The 22,182-nt window shown below is 46.1% G+C and overlaps 1 protein-coding gene and 1 non-coding gene across 2 annotated transcripts in view; both read left to right on the forward strand.

Moving 5' to 3' along the window:
- Positions 1 to 22,182, forward strand: part of GALNTL6 (polypeptide N-acetylgalactosaminyltransferase like 6) — a 1,476,265-nt gene that overhangs the window by 1,438,676 nt on the left and 15,407 nt on the right. The window contains exons 10-11 of the mRNA XM_025281307.2: positions 6,274 to 6,390; positions 16,616 to 16,765. Of these exons, the coding sequence (XP_025137092.2) occupies positions 6,274 to 6,390; positions 16,616 to 16,765 (267 nt within the window). The remainder of the gene's footprint in view (positions 1 to 6,273; positions 6,391 to 16,615; positions 16,766 to 22,182) is intronic.
- Positions 16,173 to 16,245, forward strand: TRNAW-CCA. Its single transcript has one exon. It is a non-coding gene; the product is annotated as a tRNA-Trp (tRNA).

Here is a 22,182-nt window from a genome sequence, read left to right on the forward strand (position 1 = left end):
GAAAGATCAAGGGCAGGAGGAGAAGGGAGCAACAGAGGACAAGATGGTTGGATGGCATCACTGACTCAATGGACATGAGTTTGAGCAAACTCTGGTAGATAGTGGAGGACAAGGAAGCCTGGTGTGCTGCAGTCCATGGGGTCGCAAAGATTTAGACATGACTGAGCTACTGAACAGCAACAACATAATCTATTTACCTCCAGGTGTCCACATAATTATTTGATATTTGTACCTATTACAAAACAATCACCACAATAAGTCTAGTTACCATCTGTCACCGTGGAATTACTAATTTTCTTGCAATGCAAGCATTTAAGACCCACTGTCTTAGTAAATACAACACAGAATGGGTAACTGTTGTGACCATGCTATAGGTCACATTCCCAGAACTTTTTCATTGTATAACTGGAAGATTGTACCTTTTCACCATCTTTACCATTTCATCCACAAATCCTCTTTTATTTTCCACTGTATACAATGTCTAGCATAGTCCCTGGGACATCCAGGTACTTACTTAATGTTTGTTGAGTGAATCATGAACCCACTACTTCTCACTTAAAAACCCCAAGTCTATGAAAGGGCGATAGCAAATCCCACTCCTGTTGAGCTGGTCTCTCTTTGACTACCAACTGAATTATCTGTCCCCACTTGCCAGCCACCTCAATGTTTATTCTCCACGCCCCTTCTTCCAGCCTCTTTCATAAAACCTCCCTTGTCGGGGAGGGAAAGCGCAGATTCCAGCTGAGCCGGCATTCTCCTGCCGACCTAAAACAGCCTTCACTCCGCCAGACCTCCTAATCCTCGCCCCCAGGAGATCTCTGTAATCCTGTCTCACGTCCAGAGTCCCATTTTTCTCCTGTTTCTTCCCTGTTCCTAGTCAAGCACCGCCTCCCTTTCTAATCCTGCTCCAAGTGTCTGGGTCCTTTGAGGTGATTTTCGTCCTGCTGAGTCTCCACGCTGGATGTTGGAAGAACAGAGCAGGAAAATGCCCTTTTCTGTCCCAGATGAATCAGTGACCCTGTCCTAGATGTGTGTGTATGTATGTGTGTTCGTGTGTGCTTGTGTGAACTGCTTTTCCTTTAGCTGCAGATACACGAGCCCATGGTGGAAAAGTTGAAATCATCTGTGTTCTTTTCTTGTCTACTTTCCCTTAGAAAGAAAACTTTATTCAAAAGTGTAAGCAAGCATTAGGGTCTGTTCTGTTGCGATTTTACTCACCAGCTCACTGTGACGGAGCCATGTTTGTGAGCTGAGGATGGGGTGTGAATTGAAGAGGTGGGCGTGAGCAGAGTGGATGGACAGGCTGGGTGCAGGTGCCCACCTCGTCCTTGCTGGACTCTCGGTGGCTCTTCTCTGGCACAGCGAGGGGCTGAAATTTACACAGATGTGGACAATTATGCCTTTGGAACTTGAAATTTGGTTTCCAAAGCCATTTATCCCAGTGTCTACACAGATGCCATTTGGATGAGAGTTTAGAATGTTTGAGAGTTCAGACGATGGTTTCCTCTACCCCTTGCCAGAGCCCTTACGCATTCACAGCATTTAGAAAGAGAACCAGGCACTCTGACAGCTTTGGACAGGACTGGCAGATCCACTGCCCAGCCTCGCTGGGTGGCCCACATCCTTTTTTGCCTCACATCCTCCTCTTCCAAGAGCAGAGCCCATGCAGCTGGTCCCTCTGCAGCCACGTGGCCATAAACCAACAGCAGCTGCTGTTCCCTCCACCTGGACTCAGGAGTGGGAACAGCATTGAACAGCACTGAAGGAACAGGCTCCCTGAAGGAGCCTTTGCCATCAGTTGGCACTGGGCTTTCCAAATGGCTCAGTGGGTAAAGAATCCACCTGACACTGTAGGAGACGCAGGGTGGGAAGATCCCAGGGTGGGAAGATGCCCTGCAGGAGGGCATGGCAACCCACTCCAGTATTTCTGCCTAGAGAATCCCATGGACAGAGGAGCTTGGTGGGCTACAGTCCATGGGGTCGCAAAGAGTTGGACATGTCTGAGCAGACAGCAGAGCTCTAAGGATAGAGAGCCTGTGAGTTCAGTGGCCAAGAATAAAAAGAAAGCTCTTCCCAGAGTTCTGTCTGGCAACCCCCGGTGAAGCAGCTTTAAGAAACTAAAACCCCAGTCCTGGTTGAGATCAGACAGGCGTTAATGGATGCTGGACCCCAGAGAGTGATGCAAGCTCAGACTTCCACCTCTCGGGCTGCTTCTCTTTCACCCAATAAACTCAATCACACACCTGGGAATTGATCCCCCAAAATGCCTCTTTTAAGCTTGGCTCCCCAAATTCCACAGTGAAATTCCTCCCTGGCTCTTGATTGAGGAGGTGGAGAAAAGGTGAAGGAATTGGGAGTAACTGGGGTACTCGCTAACATGGCCAAGTTTACATCCTGCCCGTCCGGATCTCCCAGGAAACTAAGAGGAAGTGGGTGGGACTTCCCTGGTGGTCCAGTGCTTAAGACCCTATGCCTCTACTGCAAGGGGCTCAGGTTCAATCCGTGGCCAGGGAACTCAGATCCCACATGTTGTGTGTGCATGCAAGTGTGCTAAGTCACTTCAGTCATTTCCAACTCTTTTCAACCCTATGGACTACAGCCTCCCAGACTCCTTTGTCCAAGGGATTCTTCAGGGAAGAATACTGCAGTGGGTTGCCATTCCAGGGGATCTTCCTGACCCAGGGATGGAACCCAAGTCTCCTGCATTGCAGACGGATTCTTAACCACTGAGCCACTGGGAAAGCCAACCATGAGTGTGGCGCAGCCAAAAAAAGAAGAAGAAAAGCAAGGCAATTCCTTTGTGGAATGTATGTGGAGGTGGCACGCATTTTCTGTCATCCAGGTTCAAATGTGGAGTCTATGGCAGCCAGAAAAGTGAATGCAAAAGTGCTTGTGTGTGTCCACTTCCAGTTCCTTTGTTTTTGCAAGCGTGTCCATAGCTCTCCGTGGCTTCTGGGAGAAGTCTGTAGGCCAAACCAGGTTCAGAACTGTCACCCTGTGTCCTCCATGATTTCACATCCCCTGTCAGCATGGACAGACACCTGAGAGCACCGGGTCCAGCAGCAGAGGGTGAACCCCAACTGTGGCCAAATTTCCCGAATAAGGAATCTGGTATCCACCGCCTTGATTCCCTCCTGACAACCCTATACCAGCCTCTACTCCTATAGTGGCAGAAAGCAAAGAAGAACTAAAGAGCCTCTTGATGCAAGAGAAAGAAGAGAGTGAAAAAGTTGGTTTAAAACTCCACATTCAGAAAACTAAGATCATGGCATCCGGTCCCATCACTTCACGGCAAATAGATGGGGAAACAGTAGAAACAGTGGCTGACTTTATTTTGGGGGGCTCCAAAATCACTGCAGAGGTGATTGCAGCCATGAAATTAAAAGATGCTTACTCCTTGGAAGGAAAGTTATGACCAACCTAGACAGCATATTAAAAAGCAGAGACATTACTTTGCCAACAAAGGTCCATCTAGTCAAAGCTATGGTTTTTCCAGTAGTCATGTATGGATGTGAGAGTTGGACTATAAAATATGCTGAGCACTGAAGAATTGATGCTCTTCAACTGTGGCGTTGGAGAAGACTCTTGAGAGTCCCTTGGACTGCAAGGAGATCCAACCAGTCCATCCTAAAGGAGATCAGTCCTGGGTGTTCATTGGAAGGACTGATGCTGAAGCTGAAACTCCAATACTTTGGCCACCTGATGTGAAGAACTGACTCATTTGAGAAGATCCTGATGCTGGGAAAGATTGAAGGTGGGAGGAGAAGGGGACGACAGAGGATGAGATGGTTGGATGGCATCACCGACTCAATGGACATGAATTTGAGTAAACTCTGGGAGTTGGTGATGGACAGGGAGGCCTAGCATGCTGCAGTCCATGGGGTCGCAAAGAGTCAGACACGACTGAGTGACTGAACTGAACTAAACTGACTACTATAGTAAGTGGAGGACTTCCCTGGTGGTCCAGTGGTTAAGAATCTGCCTGCCAGTGCAGGGGACACGGGTTCCATCCCTGGTCAAGGAAGATCCACACACAACTAAGCCCGTGTGCCACAACTGCTGAGCCCGAGCTCTAGAGCCCGGAAGCCACAAGAGAAGCCACTGCAGTGAGACGCCTGTGCACTGCGACTAGAGAAAGCCCATGCACAAAAAAACAAAGATGCAAGGCAGCCAAATTTAGATAAATAAAAACTAAAAAAATTAAGTGGAAGTGAAACAGCCCACGTGCCTACCACACTGTGTCCCAGCATCGCTTATTTGATTGTGATATCCAGTACGTCACATAACCTCCTCTCTGCCTCACTGCCCCAGCCCAGTAGGATCAGGCCCCATTCAGGCATCATTCTCTACTGGAGAGACTCCCTATCTACTCATTCTGGGCAAAAGAATTGTGACTAAAATGATGCCTCAGGTAGATCCTGTGCTTGTTTCCATTCTTAGCAGGACCTAAAGGGACTGTTATAATGCAGGACCCTGTAAAGATGTGAAAAGGACCAAGGTCCTCGCACTCGTCTAAGCATGCACACCTCAGTGGTGTGTCCAGCTGTGCTACAGGAGGTGGTCCTGCTGGCGGCAGGAGGACCAGTGGAGGCTCTGGGCGGGAAGATTTGATGTGGGGACTCATCCATGTCCAGACTTTTTTCTGTTGCCGTTTCTGCTGTTGATACTTTTCACCATTTTCCCACCCCTAACTATTCAGTTCTTAGTGCTGTGCTTAGTCGCTCAGTCGTGTCAGACTCTTTACGAACCCATGGACTGTAGCTTGCCAGGCTCCTCCATCCATGGGGATTCTCCGGGCAAGAACACTGCAGTGGGTTGCCATGCCCAGAGGATCTTCCTGACCCAGGGATTGAACCCAAGTCTCCTGCATTGCAGACGGATTCTTTACTGTCTGAGCCACCAGGGAAGCTCAAGAATACTGGAGTGGGTAGCCTATCCCTTCTCCAGCGGATCTTGCTCCCACATTGCAGGCAGATTCTCTACCAGCTGAGCTACCAGGAAAGTCCATTCAGTTCTTTACTACAATATTTGCAAAGAATGATTAAGTCATTTTTTTTCTCATGCTATAACTTTTCAAAGTCCCTCTACGTGATGTAGAGCAGCGGTCCCCAAACTCTTTGGCACCAGTTTCGTGGAAGACGGTTTTTACACAGACCGGTGGGGAGGTGGTTGGGGATGATTCAAGCGCAGTGCATGTATTGTGTGCTTTATTTCTATTATCTACATCAGCTCCACCTCAGATCATCAGGCACTAGACCCTGGAGTTTGGGGACCCCTGGGGTAGAGAATCTTCATCCAGTCAAGGAGTGCACCAATAGTCACTGTCTTTCCCATTTTCCTAATACTCTCTTGTTGTCGCTCTTCAGTCACTAAGTTGTGTCCGACTCTGTGACCCCATGGACCACAGCACTCCAAGCTTCCCTGTCCTTCGCTATCTCCCAGAGCTTGCTCAAACTCATATCCATTGAGTTGGTAATGCCATCCAACCATCTTATCCTCTGTCACCCCTTCTCCTCCTACCTTCAATCTTTCCCAGCATCAGGGTCTTTTCAATAAGTCAGTTCTTCGCATCACGTGACCAAAGAACTGGAGCTTCAGCTTTAGCATCAGTCCTTCCAATGAATATTCAGGGTTGATTTCCTTTAGGATTGACTAGTTTGATCTCCTTGCTATCTAAGGGACTCTCAAGAGTCTTCTCCAGCACCACAGTTCAAAAGCATCAATTTTTGGTGCCCAGCCTTTTTTTGGTCCAACTCTCACTGGATGGCACGTTTTAGTTTATCATCCAGGAGAAATGCTAAAAGCAGGACGACAGGTCCATCCCAGGCCACCGGGGGGCGTCAGGTGAACCCCTACACAGTGGCCTCCTCCTCACACCTTCTACCTGCGGCACTTGCCTCATTCTGGAGCTCTCTCCTAGCTACCTAGCTAGTGTGGCGATAGGAGACAGTGCTTTGAAGCAGGAAGATGACCAGTTATGAGCTAAAGAACCACCTGAAAGGAAAAATCTCCCATCTTACAGAAGTCATGAGCTCTGTGTCCTTGTTTCTAGACTGCAGTTTCACCCAGAGTCTCACTGCGGTTTGCAGTCCAATCTTCTCATGTTCTTTGACATGTAGACTGGCCCATGTGATATTTAATTCTCCAGTTTCTCTCCATATGAATTTAAGGCACGATCCAATCATCGTGGAATTAAAAAAAAAAAAAATCCCTGCTGAATCTCCACCAGGATTGTCAGGAACAGCTGCATCCTCATCCTTCCTCTCTCCACAGCTTCGAAACGTGGCAGCAAACCTCTGCGTGGACAGCAAGCATGGAGCCACGGGGACCGAGCTAAGGCTGGACGTGTGTGTCAAGGACGGTTCTGAGAGGACCTGGTCTCATGAGCAGGTGCGTGCTGGGACTGGGGGCAGGGGGCTGGTACAGGCAGGGGACGGTGTGGGAATAGGTCTCTAGAGGGGCCTGGGAGGTCACCACCTAGCTCTGCGGTCAAGGGAACCCCTTCTTGGCTTCCGCGTCCTCTCAGGGCAGTCAGGGTCATCCATTGAGATCAGGTATTCAAATGGGCTTTAAGGAAAGGATGCTGGCATTTCAGGGCGGTGCAGGCGTTAGGACTCCATGCTCCCACTGCTGCCGGTACAGGCGCAATCTCTGGTCGAGGAATGAAGATCCGGCATGCCACATGGTGTCAAAAAAAAGAAAAGAATAGAAAGGGTGGTAAAGAGATGTTGATGGTGACCCTAGTCTGCTGTTTCCTTTCCCAGGACGATAGCTTTCAAACCATGAAAAGTTTGTAGGGTGTTTATACAACTCTCCCGAGCAGATTTCATGGTTTTATGGAAGGACTCTTGGCGATGCTGTCCGTTTCTGTGACTTTCTCTAATCTTATCTCCCCCTCTGGCTGCTTGAACAGCTTACTTTACATACACCTGTCATTGTAGCAGCAATCTGTGATCTTACACACAAAGGATAACTCAGAGGCAGGCACACCCCAGCGTGGACCACGTGGGATGCTTTAAGACTTGCTGTTGTTTAGTCACTCAGTTGTGTCCGACCCAACCCCATGGACTGTAGCCCGCCAGGCTCCTCTGTCCATGGGCGTCTCCAGGCAAGAATACTGGAGTGGGTTGCCATTTCCTCCTCCAGGGGATATTCCTGACCCACGGATCGAACCTGCATATCCTACATGGGCAGGCAGATTCCTTACCACTGAACCACCAAGCAAGCAGGGAAGCCCTGCTTTAAGACCATTTAGTGCTTGTGCTTGAAAACAACATTCCAGGGCAATTCAGTTTATTAAGTGAGGTGTGGTTCCTGACCACCTCTGAAATGTGACAGTCCTGGTGAGGGGCTTCCGTCACCCCGAGTCACCTGTAAAAGAGGAAAGACAGGGGAAGAATTGTGCCTGCCCCTTTTCATTGTTTTAAATTATAAAATCTTTCAAACAGGAAACTATAAGAAATTAAACCGCACACCCTCATGTACTCATCACACAGACTGAAGCAGTACGTCTCGTAACTAACTAATGCTAAGTTAGTAGAAGCCCCCACCTTTCCCAGCCTGGGATCTCCAAGAGTTATTGAGTGTGATGAGGCTGGACATGTCGTCCTTCCCCTCTCCCCACTGTGCACCCTCTCCTGCCCCGCCCCGGCGCAGAGCAGCCGATCTAGGAAAACAGTTGCACTAAGCCAAGTCCAGAGCACAGCCCAGAATTAACTCCATCAATTCCTAAACCAGGGACTGTGCTGAGGGGAGCTTCCCTGGGGCACTTGGTGGTGAAGAATCCACCTGCCAATGCATGAAACTCCAGAGACCCAGGTTCCATCCCTGGGTGGGGAAGGTTCTCCAGGCAAAGGAATGGCAACCCACTCCAGTATCCTTGCCTGGAGAATCCCACAGACAGAGGAGCCTGGCAGGCTACAAGCCATGGGGTCGCAATGGGTCGGACACGACAGAGCACACATGCTCGCAGATACACCCTGCATCTACAGACAGTGTCAGGTGGGTGTTAAGGAAGGCCCTGCAGCTTGAGGTTCACTGGCAGCTGTGGACCTTCAGTAGAAGCTGACTTGCCTTCTTTATCCTCTGCGTGTGTTAGCACTCAGTCGTGTCCGACACTTTGCGACCCCATGGACTGTAGCCCTCCAGGCTCCACTGTCCATTGAATTTTTCAGGCAACAATGCCAGAGTGGGTAGCCATCCCCTTCTCCAGGGGATCTGTATCCTCTGTGACCAGAGCAGGGGACAGTGTCCACCCGTTTCCTCCATGAAGCAATTCTGATTGCAGTCTGGGAGCAAGAGAGAAGGCTTCACGGCCACTCGGTAAGGCTGGCATCTAGAGGAGAAAAGGACATTTTCAAAAAGGAAAAGGAGGATGCCAGAAGGAAATGCCCCCTCTGTCTCTGTTGAGTTCAGTTCCTCTCTACTGTCTCTGTTCAGCCCGACCAGGAGACACGCCTGTCCAGCTGGTTGTGAAGGACGCAGACATACCTGAATGACCAGATCAGGTTTAACATCTCCATCCCAGGGAATATGCTAGAGTGAAATATGCTCTGGGCTGCAAACTTTATCTGATGGGTGAAAATACATATAAATAAAGCCAGTTATATTGCGTACTCAGTCCTCCCCTTGTGTTTAGTCACTAAGTCACGTCTGACCCTTTTGCAACCCCATAGACTGTAGCCCACCAGGCTCCTCTGTCCATGGGATTTCCTAGGCAAGAATACTAGGGTAGGTTTCCATTTCCTTCTCCAGGGGATCGTCCCTACCCTGGGATGGAACCCCCGTCTCCTGCATTGGCAGGTGGATTCTTTACTGCTGAGCCACGAGGGCCAGGCCAAACTGCAAAAACCTGTGGCATGTAACTCAAGAAATAGTCACCAGAGGGCAGCAGTAGATAAGCAGACAGCTATCTAAGAGGAACAAAAGGCCACTTAACACAGCTCTTTTTCTTTCTTTTTTTAAACTTTTAATTGGAGGCTAATTACTTTACAATATTGTGGTGGTTTTTGGCATACATGGACATGAATCAGCCATGGGTGTACAAGTGTCCCCCATCCTGAACCCCCCTCCCACCTCCCTCCCCATCCCATCCCTCAGGGTTGTCCCAGCTGTTTAAAAAGATTTCCATTCCCCATAGTCTCTGAAAACAAGGCGATCAAACAAGGTTGACAGGAGGTGAAAGTCAATCTTATTTGAAACATGTATCACTGTATATTGACGCGGAGGTTCAAACACCACAAACTGCCTCTTTTCCAGTAATTAACTCTTCATTTTATTCGATTTATACTCAATATATATTTATTACTCAATGAAGGAAGATCCCCTGGAGAAGGGAATGGCAACCCACTCCAGTGTTCTTGCCTGGAGCATCCCGTGGACAGAGGGGCCTGGAGGGCTACAGTCCATGCGGTCACCGAGAGTCAGACATGACTTAGCGACAACCAAGGCTTTGTGCTTTTGTGTAATACAATACAGACTCAGGCAACATTGTGCACACCACATTAACATCAAAACCAAGAAGTCTAACTTATATATCATTATGAATCTGTTTTAAAGTCTCACTTCAAAGAAGAAAGTGGAGAAACTAACATCAATGTACTTCAAGAGTGAGGACTTTGAGGCTGAAAACAAGTCAGGAGGTACTGTGCAGGGAACCTGAATAAAATCTGAATATTTCTTGTCAGTGAGGAGCAGCCCAAAGCTTTCCAAACCGTCAGGTACCTGCATGATGTGTGCCTGTTTCTGCTTTGACACGACTGCACAGGATTGCAGGTCTCAGAAATGAGACCAGTCAGTGGCTGATTGGTTCCGTGTGACAATTAGGATAAGTTATGCGGCAGGAGAGAGCGTTTCAAAGACCCTGGAGAGGGCTTTCCTGGTGGTCTAGTGGTTAAGAATCCACCTGCCAATGCCAGAGATGTGGGTTCAATCCCTGGTCTGGGAAGATCCCCTGGAGAAGGAAATGGCAACCCACTTCAGTGTTCTTGCCTGGGGAATCCCATGGACAGAGGAGCCTGGCAGGCTACAGTCTGTGGGATCAAAAATGAATGGGACAGGACTTAGCGACTAAACCACAATGAGAGGAAAGGAAACGGTAAGAAAGTAAAAAGAAATCACTGTCTATGGAAGCACACACAAGCCTGGACTCTTGAAGCGTGGCGGTGGTCAGCCCACCCACTTGTGCAGGCCAGCTGGGTACTGAAAGGCAAGGCAATGAGACAGCGCCCTTCAGCTCTGGCTTCTACAGGGATAGAATCAGGAAAGCAACAAAGTGGGAAATGGATAAACCAGTCACAGCCACCAGTACCCACACTGCTTACGGTACCAAGATTTGTGAAGTTTAAATAACATAAAATTTAATCCATGACAGGTTTATAGGCCAGGACACTATTATTTTAATAATAGGTAACTGAGCTGAGAATCATTGAAAGCTCAAAAAATGAATTATTTGTGATATTGCTGTATTAATAATTAGACACAAACAAAACAAATTTATTTGAGAAACCGAAAAGACTAATTATAATTAGTTCCTCTTGACAGTTATTCCAGTGCACTTTCTGTTATATAATGAGTTCAAGTTTTTATTTATGCGATAGAAATTTTACTGGACATGAATTAAATGTCATGAATTGTTCTGGGTGCTGGAAACACAAAGATGAAGATGTGGCTCCTGCCATCTGGGTTCTCACTGACCAGTGAAGGTTACAGAAACATAAGCGGACAAGCATGATGAAATAAGGTGGGGGTGGGACGGAAGGGGAGGTTCAGAGAGATGGCTTCTTAGGGGAGCTGGCTGGTGAATGTGGGCCTTGCAGCCAGAGGGCCTCTCATGAACAAAGCCATAGACGGGAAAATACATACAACCTGATTAGTGCAAGGAACTAGTTTTTTACATTGAGGTCTAATGGACATACAGTAAGATTTGTTTCAGTTATACAACATGTTGGCTCAACATTTGCATCTATTATGAAATGATAACCCCAATAAGTTTAGTTAATATTCATCACCAAACATAGTTTGTTGTTGTTGTTCTTCAGTTGCTCAGTTGTCTCCAAGTCTTTACAACCCCACGGATTGCAGCACACCAGGCTCCCCTGTCCATCACTGTCTGCCAGAGTTTGCTCAGACTCATGTTCATTGAGTCAGTGATGCCATCCAACCATCTCATCCTCTGTCATCCCCCTCTCTGCCTGCCCTCAATCTTTCCCAGCATCAGGGTCTTTTCCATCAGGTGGCCAAAGTTTTGGAGCTTCAGCTTCAGCATCAGTCCTTCCAATGAAAATTCAGGTTTCCTTTCAGATTGAATGGTTTAATCTCCTTGCTATACAAGGGACCAAACATGAAGTGAAGTGAAGTCACTCAGTCGTATCCGACTCTTTGCAATCCCATGGACTGTAGCCTACTACGCTCCTCTGTCCATGGGATTTTCCAGCCAAGAGTACTGGAGTGGGTTGCCATTTCCTTCTCCAGAGGATCTTCCTGACCTCTGGAAGTAAACATAGTTACTGAATTTCTTACTTGTGATGAGAACTTTTAAGATTCACTCTCTTAGCAACTTATAAATATTTTACTATTGCTAGAACATAAACTAAAGGGGAAGGGATGCAGTTGGAAAACATGGCAAAGGTCAGAAGGTGGAAAGTTCTTTATGTTTTAAAGAGTTTGAACTCCATCCTCTAAGGGTTATGTGAAAATATGATGAGCTTTCAGGTTAAGAGACAACATGGTCATATGGGTATTTCAAAACTCTAATTCAAAAAAATACACTCACCCCAATTTTCATAGCAGCATTTTTTATAATAGACAAGACATGGAAGCAAGCTAAAGGTCCACTGGCAGAGGAATGGATAAAGAAGATGTGGTACATATATACAATGGAATATTATTCAGCCATAAAAAGGAATGAAATAATGCCATTTATACCAACATGGATGGACCTAGAGATCATCATACTAAGTGAAGTAAGACAGAGAAAGACAAATATCACATGATGTCACTTATATGTGGAATCTTAAAAAAACCAATACAAATATACTCATGAACAAGATAGCAATGCAAAAGTAGGGAGTCAAGAAATGCCTGGATTAACAGGCAGATTTGGCCTTGGAGTACAGAATGAAGCAGGGCAAAGGCTAATAGAGTTTTGCCAAGAGAATGCACTGGTCATAGCAAACACCCTCTTCCAACAACACAAGACTCTACACATGGACAACACCAGATGGTTAATACTGAAATCAGAATGATTATATTCTTTGCAGTCAAAGATGGAGAAGCTCTATACAGTCATCAAAAACAAGACCAGGAGCTGACTGTGGCTCAGATCATGAACCCCTTATTGCAAAATTCAGACTTAAGTTGAAGAAAGTAGGGAAAACCGCTAGACCATTCAGGTATGACCTTACAATTATATATCAAATCCCTTACGATTATACAGTGGAAGTGACAAATAGATTCAAGGGATTATATCTGGTAGACAAAGTGCCTGAAGAAGTATGGATGGAGGTTTGTGACTTTGTACAGGAGGCAGGGATCAAGACCATACCCCAAAAAAAGAAATGCAAAAAGGCAAAATGGTTGTATGAGGAGGCCTTACAAATAGTTGAGAAAACAAGAGAAGCTAAAGGCAAAGGAGAAAAGGAAAGATACACCCATTTGGATCCAGAGTTCCAAAGAATAGCAAAGAGAGATAAGAAAGCCTTCCTCAGAGATCAATGCAAAGAAATAGAGGAAAACAACAGAATGGGAAAAACTAGAGATCTCTTCAAGAAAATCAGAGATACCAAGGGAACATTTCATGCAAAGATGGGCACAATAAAGGAAAGAAATGGTATGGACCCAACAGAAGCAGAAGATATTAAGAAAGGTGACAAGAATACACACAAGAACTATACAAAAAAGATCTTCATGACCCAGATAATCACGATGGTGTGATCACCAGCCTACAGCCAGACATCCTGGAATGCAAACTCAAGTGGGTCGTAGGAAATATCACTAAAAATGAAGCTAGTGGAGGTGATGGAATTCCAGTTGAGCTATTTCAAATCCTGAAAGATGATGCTGTGAAAGTGCTGCACTCAATATGCCAGCAAATTGGGAAAACTCAGCAGTGGCCCCAGGACCAGAAAAGGTCAGTTTTCATTCCAATCCCAAAGAAAGGCAATGCCAAAGAATACTCAAACTACCACACAACTGTACTCATCTCACACGCTAGTAAAGTAATGCTCAAAATTCTCCAAGCCAGGCTTCAGCAGTATGTGAACCGTGAACTTCTAGATGTTCAAGCTGGATTTAGAAAAGACAGAGGAACCAGAGATCAAATTGCCAACATTCTCTGGATTATCAAAAAAGCAAAAGAGTTCCAGAAAAATATCTGCTTCTGCTTTATTGACTATGCCAAAGCCTTTGACTATGTGGGAAACAAAAAACTCTGGAAAATTCTTAAAAAGATGGGAATACCAGATCACCTGACCTGCCTCTTGAGAAACCTGTATGCAGGTCAGGAAGCAACAGTTAGAACTGGACATGGAACAACAGACTGGTTCCAAATAGGAAAAGGAGTATATCAAGGCTGTATATTGTCACCCTGCTTATTTAACTTATATGCAGAGTACATCATGAGAAATGCTGGGCTGGAAGAATTACAAGCTGGAATCAAGATTGCTGGGAGAAATATCAATAACCTCAGATATGCAGATGATACCACCCTTATGGCAGAAAGTGAAGAATTAAAGAACCTATTGATGCAAGAGAAACAGGAGAGTGAAAAGGCTGGCTTAAAACTCAGCATTCACAAAGCTAAGATCAAGGCATCTGGTCCCATCACTTCATGGCAAATAGATGGGGAAACAATGGAAACAGTGACAGACTTTGTTTTGGGGGGGCTCCAAAATCACTGCAGATGGTGACTGCAGCCATGAAATTAAAAGATGCTTGCTCCTTGCAAGAAAATTTATGCCCAACCTAGACAGCATATTAAAAAGCAGAGACATTACTTTGCCAACAAATGTCCATCTAGTCAAAGCTATGGTTTTTCCAGTAGTCATGTATGGATGTGAGAGTTGGACTATAAAGAAAGCTGAGTGCAGAAGAATTGATGTTTTTGAACTGTGGTGCTGGAGAAGACTCTTCAGAGTCCCTTGGACTGCAAGGAGATCCAACCAGTCCATCCTAAAGGAAATCAGTTTTGAATATTCATTGGAAGGACTGATGCTGAAGCTGAAACTCCAATACTTTGGCCACCTGATGCAAAGAACTGACTCATTTGAAAAGACCCTGATGCTGGGAAAGATTGAAGGTGGGAGGAGAAGGGGAGGACAGAGGATGAGATGGTTGGATGGCATCACCCACTCAATGGACATGAGTTTGAGTAAACTCCGGCTGTCATGATGGACAGGGAAGCCTGGCATGCTGTAGTCCAGGGGGTTGCAAAGAGTTGGACACAACTGAATGACTGAACTGACTGACGGAGAAGATGGTAATAGACTCACAGACAAAAAGAAAACTTATAGTTAAATGTGAGGGAAGGTATAAATTAGGAGTTTGGGATTAACATATAAACACTACTATAAATTAAAATAGATAACCAACAAGGAAATAAGTTCAATATTTTTAATAACCTATAATGGAAAAGAATGTGAAAAAGAATAGATGTACCTGTAACACTGGGTCATTGTGCTGGACGCCTGCCATTTCCCCACCATGTAACTGGTTTTGTGTGCCATCCCTGGAGTTTTGCCAGATTCTCTGCATTTTCTCACCCAGGTAGGACCCCAAAACTGGGATAATCTCAGAGCCTGGTCTCAGCCAAGTGTGCTTACTGTCTGCACAGAAATCAGCACTGTGCTTGTTTTTACGTCCACAGGGTCTTCTGACAGCTCTCCATTTTGGACTCGCAGCTTGGCCTCACAGTGAGGCCCATACAAGTCCTGTCATAAAAATGACACAAACTCACTGAGATGTTACAACTGCAAGAAGCCCAAGGGCTGATCTAGTCCATGTTCCTACTTACTTTAGGATTTCTCCCACTGAACCCTTCAAATGGTTGTTCAGCTCAAACTCAAGAAAATACCCTTTCCTTATAGAAATGGAAATTGTACTTTTCAATCTACCACGTTGTAAAATCAAATTTTAGTCAATTTAGTCTGTATGGTCAAAGCTATGGTTTTTCTGGTAGTCATGTACAGATGTGAGAGTTGGACCATAAAAAAGGCCGAACACTGAAGAATTGATGTTTCAAATTATGGCGTTGGAGAAAACTCTTGAGAGTCCCTTGGACAGCAAGGAGATCAAACCAGTCAATCCTAAAGGAAATCAACCCTGAATATTCATTGGAAGGACTGATGCTGAAGCTGAAGCTCTAATACTCTGGCCACCTGATATGAAGAGCCAACTCACTGGAAAAGACCCTGATGCTGGGAAAGACGAAGGGTAGGAGGAGAAGGGGATGACAGAGGATGAGACTGTTGGATGGCATCACCAACTCAAAGGATATGAGTTTGAGGAAACTCCAGGAAATAGTGGAGAACAGAGGAACCTGGTGTGCTAAAGTCCATGGGGTCACAGAGTCAGACACAATTAAATGCAATTGAAAGTCTATTAAATGCAAAGAGGATAAATGTTCCATGAAACTTCTATTCAGCTGGGGGTTGGGGATGAGGGGAGCGGTCCGTGTGTGTGTAAACTGTATTTCTTACTGGGAGTCACAGTCCCAAACTTCTGACACTGCCTGGCAGGATTACTCTTATCAACCCCAGGAAATCAATTTGCTTATCAGTTACTACATCAAACTTAGCTTTCATTTAAATCAAAATTGTCAACTTGCTAGCATCCATCCAGCGCAATCCTACTCCTAGTCTTTTTTCAGTTAATCTGCTCAGTTAGGCTAAATGTGTAGCATTTGGGGCTTTTCAGGTGGCCCTAGTGGTAACCTTCCTGCCGATGCAGGAGACATAAGAGGCGCAGGTTCGATCCCTGTGTTGGGAAGATCCCCTGGAGGATGAAATGGCAACCCACTCCAGTATTCTTACCTGGAGAATCCCATGGACAGAGAAGCTGTGGACTAAAGTCCATGGATTGCAAAGAGCTGGATATGACTAAAGCAACATAGCACGCACGAACGTGGAACATTTAATCCACTAATTTTTTACCTAAATGAGGAATGTAAAAGGATGTCCCTGGTGGTCCAGTGGTTAGGACTCCATGACCCCAGTGCAGGGGACCCAGGTTCAATCCCTGGTCAGGGAACTGGATCCTGCATGCAGCAACTAAGAGTTAATGTGCTATAACTAAGACCTGGTACAAAGAAAAAACAATTTAAACAGAAAAGAATGATAAAGAGCATCATTAAATACCTTCTCCCCTCCTTCTGTCCCTCTGTGTCTCTCTCTCTAACTGGAAACTTGTTTTTTTGGCCAGCCTGGGCCAACGGTGCTCCCTGTGCAGCCACAGAGCGCAAGGATCCTGGCTTGCTCAACACCTCTGTCACCCCCACACCAAGCTATTTTCCTGTAAAACAGGAGCCAGGAGTTCTTCACTGGTGACAGACATACTTCTCCCTCGCGAATCTCTCCGAGTTATGCTTACCGTTGCTTTTCTGCTGTTGTCACTCTATCAGCTCTTCACCTTCGGCTGGAGAGAGGATATCCGGCCAGGCGAGCCCCTGCACACTCGGAAGTTCTGCTTCGATGCCGTGTCCCACAGCAGCCCCGTCACTCTGTACGACTGTCACGGCATGAAGGGGAACCAGCTCTGGGGCCATAGGAAGGTAAGGGCCGGCGTCCTGTGGGCAGGGCATCCCCTGCTATACTCGGCTTGGGGTTCTCTAACGCAAAGATTTGTTTTGTTTAACACATTGCTTTCATTTAAATTGCCACATGAGAAGGAAATGGCACCCCACTCCAGTACTCTTGCCTGGAAAATCCCATGGATGGAGGATCCTGGTAGGCTACAGTTCATGGGGTCACAAAGAGTCGGACATGACTGAGCAACTTCACTTATGGTGGTAAAGAACCCACCTGCCAATGCAGGAGACGTAAGAGACACAGGTTGGATCCTTAGGTCAGGAAGATTCCCCTGGAGGAGGGCATGGCAAACCACTCCAGTATTCTTGCCTGGAGAATCCCATGGACAGACGAGCCTGGTGGGCTACAGTCCATGGGGTCACAAAGAGATATGACTGAGCGACTAAACAGCAAGTTTATGCAGGACACTTTATAAGTTCAAGGTGTACAACGTAATAATTTGATATATGCATGCATTGAGAAAGAATCGGCACAAGTATAGTTAACAAATGCATCGCTGAGCAGTTACAGTCTCATGTGTGTGTGATGAGAACATTCAAGATTTACTCTCTTGAGACTTCCCTGGTGGCCCAGGGGTTAAGACCCCACTTGAAGGGGACTCTTCAGTGAAGTTTCAATCCCTGGTCGGGGAACTAAGATCCCACATGCGGCAGGGCCACTGAGCCTGCATGCTACAGCTAAGACCAAAGGCAGGCAAATAAAAACAAATAAGTAAAACCACATTATATATTAAAAAAAAAAAAATCCAGTCTCTTAGCAACTTTCAAGTATATGATACAGAATTATTCACTGTGGTCTCCATGCTGAACATAACATGCCCAGAAACGTACCCATCTCAGAACTGGACCACCCTCCCTGACCCTTCTCCCCAGCTGTCAGTTTCTCTTTATGGGGCTCTCGGCCACCACGAGAGGAGGGGCTCGTGTAACTAGGCTCCCTTGTGTCTCCCACCACAGCAGGCACCCAGGGTGAGCCCCGTTTGTGGTTATTATCACCACCAGGGGGAGCCCTGCGACAAGAACAGTGACTTGCTGAAGCGCCTTCAATGAAAACACGCGTTATCACCCACATTCCAAAGACATCTGAAAGGAGAAGCTGCTTTCCCTCCCCTTCAGCCCCTACGTCTAGTTGGTCACTAAGACACGTGACCCCACCCTGCCTGCCATTTCTGTGGCTGCAGACCCTGATTTCAGACCTGCCCATCTCAGCCCTGGATGAGTGGAACAACTGTCCAAAGGGCCACCCTGACACCCTTTCCCCCGACCCACCTTCCATCCTGAAGTCAGAGGGGTACACACAAACTCTGGTCACTACATTCCTCTGGTTTATACAGCATCTGGTTTCCCACTGAGAAGATAAAGTGCCTTCTCCCAAATTCTCATCCTGATGCTTCACAATCTGGTCAACGTCCCGGTTGCTTGTCAGGCTAAGACATCCTAATTCATCCTAAAACTGTAATGTGATTTTTTTTTTAATTTTGCTGCATCAGATCTTAGCTGCTACAAACTCTAAGTTGTGGCATGTGGGATCCAGTTCCCCGACCAGAGATTGAGCCCAAGCCTCCTGCTTTGGGAGCTTGCAGTCTTAGCCACCGGACCACCAGGGAAGTCCCTGTAATCTTGAATAAGCTATTTCACGTGTAATTTTCAACTTCCACGTCAATATAATAGAGACAACAATTTGGTGAGATAAACCGTGGAAAATTTCCAGCACGATTTCTGACCGTATATGATCAGATTTCCACCCAAGTGGGTGACAGGTATAAATTTTACATGGAGAATGGTAGTGAGTCCTGATATACAGCAATCTACACCATGAAATGGACCTTTCCTGGTGGTTCAGTGGTAAAGAATCTGCCTGCCATTGCAGGAGACACGGGTTCGATCCCCTGAAGAAGGGAATGCACTCCAGTATTCTTGCCTGGAGAATTTCATGGACAGAGGAGCCTGGTGAGCTACAGTCCATGAGTCTCAAGAGTCGGGCACGACTGAGTGACTAAATAACAATGACAACGATGCTAAGAAATATTAACTCCTGTTATCCTTGCAGAGTAAAAGCGACCTCCCATGTCCTTTTCTTGCAAGGAAACGTTTTTATGGGACTATAACACATATCTTCATTGGGGTTTCCCCAGACGTAGACCCTGAAGTGAGGATTTGAGTACCAGTAGTTTATTTGGGAGATGTCCCCAAAAATCATGGCAGGGAAGTGAAACATGAAACATGAAAGGGAGGAGAGCCAGTACAGGGTATGTGATGAAGATGGTACCACTGCAGGCATGTGTGCCTACTAAGTCGCTCAGTCATGTCTGAATCTTTGCGACCCCGTACTATAGCCCATCAGGCTCCTCTGTCCATGGGATTCTCCAGCCAAGAGTACGAGTGTGGGTGGCCGTTTCCTACTCTAGGGGATCTTCCTGATCCAGGGATCGAACCCACATCTCTTTCGTCTCCTGCTTTGGTAGGTGGGTTCCTTATCACTTGCGCCACCTGTAGGGGGGAGCTCAAGTCCCCAACCCCAGAGGCAAGGGGGAGGGGATATTCACACACCAGTGCAGCTGGTCTTGGCCTAGGGCTACTCCTGGTTGGGGGTGTGGTGTCCATTCCTGACATCTCTGTGCGGGCTGCTGCTTTCACAGGCAGAGCCGTTCTAGAGCCCGGAGAACAGCTTTACAGAGAGAGAGACAGTGGCCAGCTTCAGAGGTCAGGTCAGCAGACACCTAAGTCCTGGGGCCTGAAGAGCTGTGGACAAACGCTGTCAGAAATCTACCCTACCCATCCATCCGTGCCAACACAAAGCACGTCGGTTTCTTTTTCTTTTCCTTTCTTAGTTCTGTGCTTATAGAGTGAGATCACACACAGGTCTGTTAGCCTTTGGGGATAGCTTCTTTGAGAAGAACCTGTTCAAGTCTGTTGACCATGTTTTAACATGGGTTGTCTGGATTTTTTTGTTGTTGTTAACCGAGTTGGAAGCATTTTTGGTGTATCTCGGTATAGTGCTTTGTTGGATATTTGTAAATATCTGACTCCAGTCAGTATCTAGCCTTTTCTCCCACCTTGGTGAAGACCTATTCTTTATGATTAGTGTCTTCTGTGTCCTGTTTAGGAAATCTTTGCCCATATCAAACACATGAAGCCAGTGTTCTAAGCCATCTTTGGCAGCTTTGTGGTTTAATCTTCTGCATTGTGGTACATATTCCTGAATAGTTTTTGTGTACAGTGTAAGAGGGGAGTGATTATTTGTTTCATATTTATATTCAATTATCAATCATAATTTACTAGAAAATAATTTCCCACTGCAGGGAAGTGGTGCCTTTGTCATAAGTCAAGGGACCTTATATACCCGGTCTATTTATGAATGCTCATGTTTTTAACCCTCTGACCAGTAAGTCTTAGCCATACAGAAAGTAAACTGATAGAAACTAACAATCTAATAAGAACCAAAACCCCACAGCCTCACTGTTAGTGGTGAAATGTTTCAGCTTCCCTTTGGAAACTGGGGGGCCTCCCTAGTGGCTCAAACAGGAAAGAATCTGCCTGCAATTAAGGAGACCTGAGTTCAATCCCTGGGTCGGGAACATCCCCTGGAGGAGGGCATAGCAACCAACTTCAGTGATCTTGTCTGGAGAATCCCATGGGTGGAGGAGTCTGACGGGCTATAGTCCATAGGGTTGCAAAGAGTCAGACGAGAGTCAGCACGCACGTACAAAAATTCAATCAAGATATTAAAGAAAGTAAAATTACCTGAAAAAAAAAAAAAAAAGGCTAATAAGACAACATTGTGAAGGTAGCTGTTCCTAACCAGGTGTTTACATTTCGTGCAAAACCATTCAAATCCCAGCAGGTTTATTTGTGGGCACTGATGAGCAGAGTCTGAAATTTACATGAAGATGAAACAGTCAAGAATAGCCAAGAAAACACTGAAGAAGAAAAAGGACAAGTATCAAATGTTATAAGAAATGCACTTATTAGTGTAGTCTGCTGTTGGCATAAGTACAGACGGATGATCTAGAAGGGGAGGCCTAAAAGGTTCTGATGGGGCAGCCGAGAATCACTTTTCTTGTTCCAGCTTTCAGCTACTTTCCTTACACTACTCCTCTCTCCTACTTCAGCTGGAATTGCCCCCTGCATGTATTCCTATCCCATTCTGTTCCTTTCTTTGTACTTAGAGCATGTGTGATTCACAGCTAGTCTCCCCTTAGTTAACCACTTGAGGGCAGGAACTTTTTCTGATTTCTGTATAGCCTGCCTAATACCTACTACATGCGTGCAGGCTAAGTCGTTTCAGTCGCGTCCAGCTCTTCAACACTATGGACTGTAGCCTGTCAGGTTCCTCTGTCCATGGGATTTTCCAGGCAGGAATACTGGAGTGAATTGCTATGCCCACCTCCAGGGGATCTTCCCAACCCAGGGTTTGAACCCTCATCTCTTACGTCTCCTGCATTGGCAGACAGGTTCTTTACCACTAGTGCCGCTTGGGAAGCCCCACCTACTGCACAGACATTCCTAAATAAGCATTCGTTGAATGGACTCAGTTACTGATCTGACCCTGTCCTTCGTGAACCCCAAGCTGTGCTGAATACAACGTAACACATCTTGTGGTCTCAGAACCATTACCAGGCCTCCCCAAAGTCTGACAGTGAAGAGTGTGCATCAAGTTTCTGAGTTGCTCTCTGGAGGCCTTTGTACAGTTTAACTTCCACAAAGAAAGGGCTTAAAAATAACATCAACAGGGGACTTCCCTGGTGGTCCAATGGCTAAAACTCTGCACTCCCAATGCAGGGGGCTTAAGTTCAATTCCTAGTCAGGAAACTAGATCCCATATGCAGCAACTAAGATTCTGCATACTGCAACTAAGACTCCATTGTTCACTCACTAAGTCATGTCTGACTCTGTGACCCCATGGACTACAGCATGCCAGGCCTCCCTATCCTTCACTATCTCCCAAAGTTTGCCCAAGCCCAAGTCCATTGAGTTGGTGATGCTATCCAACCAGTGATGCTAAGACCTGGTGCAGCCAAATAAATAAAATAAATTAAATATCTTTTTAAATATCATCAAATTAGAAAATACAGAAAATACATGTCAGGCTAAACTGATAACACTGAAACAGTCACATTACTTTAAAAAGTGAGTGGGTGGAATTCTTGGCATGTGTCTGCATCTGACTATTTATGGAACCCTATGATACAAGCCAGGGCTTTGGCCGCTCAGCCCATAAACTCCTTCTGGCCCACAAAGATGCCAGATGGACGGCCACAGGTTGTTATTTTTAAATTATTCCGGTTATGTATTGATTTAGAGCCCAAAATGAGGAAATGAAGAGTTTAATTAAAAGGCATGGAATTTGACTCTGGTTCTGATAAACGAAGCCCCACTAC

This window comes from Bubalus bubalis, chromosome 3 (assembly GCF_019923935.1).
Source record: "Bubalus bubalis isolate 160015118507 breed Murrah chromosome 3, NDDB_SH_1, whole genome shotgun sequence".
In the NCBI taxonomy this organism is placed as follows: domain Eukaryota; kingdom Metazoa; phylum Chordata; class Mammalia; order Artiodactyla; family Bovidae; genus Bubalus; species Bubalus bubalis.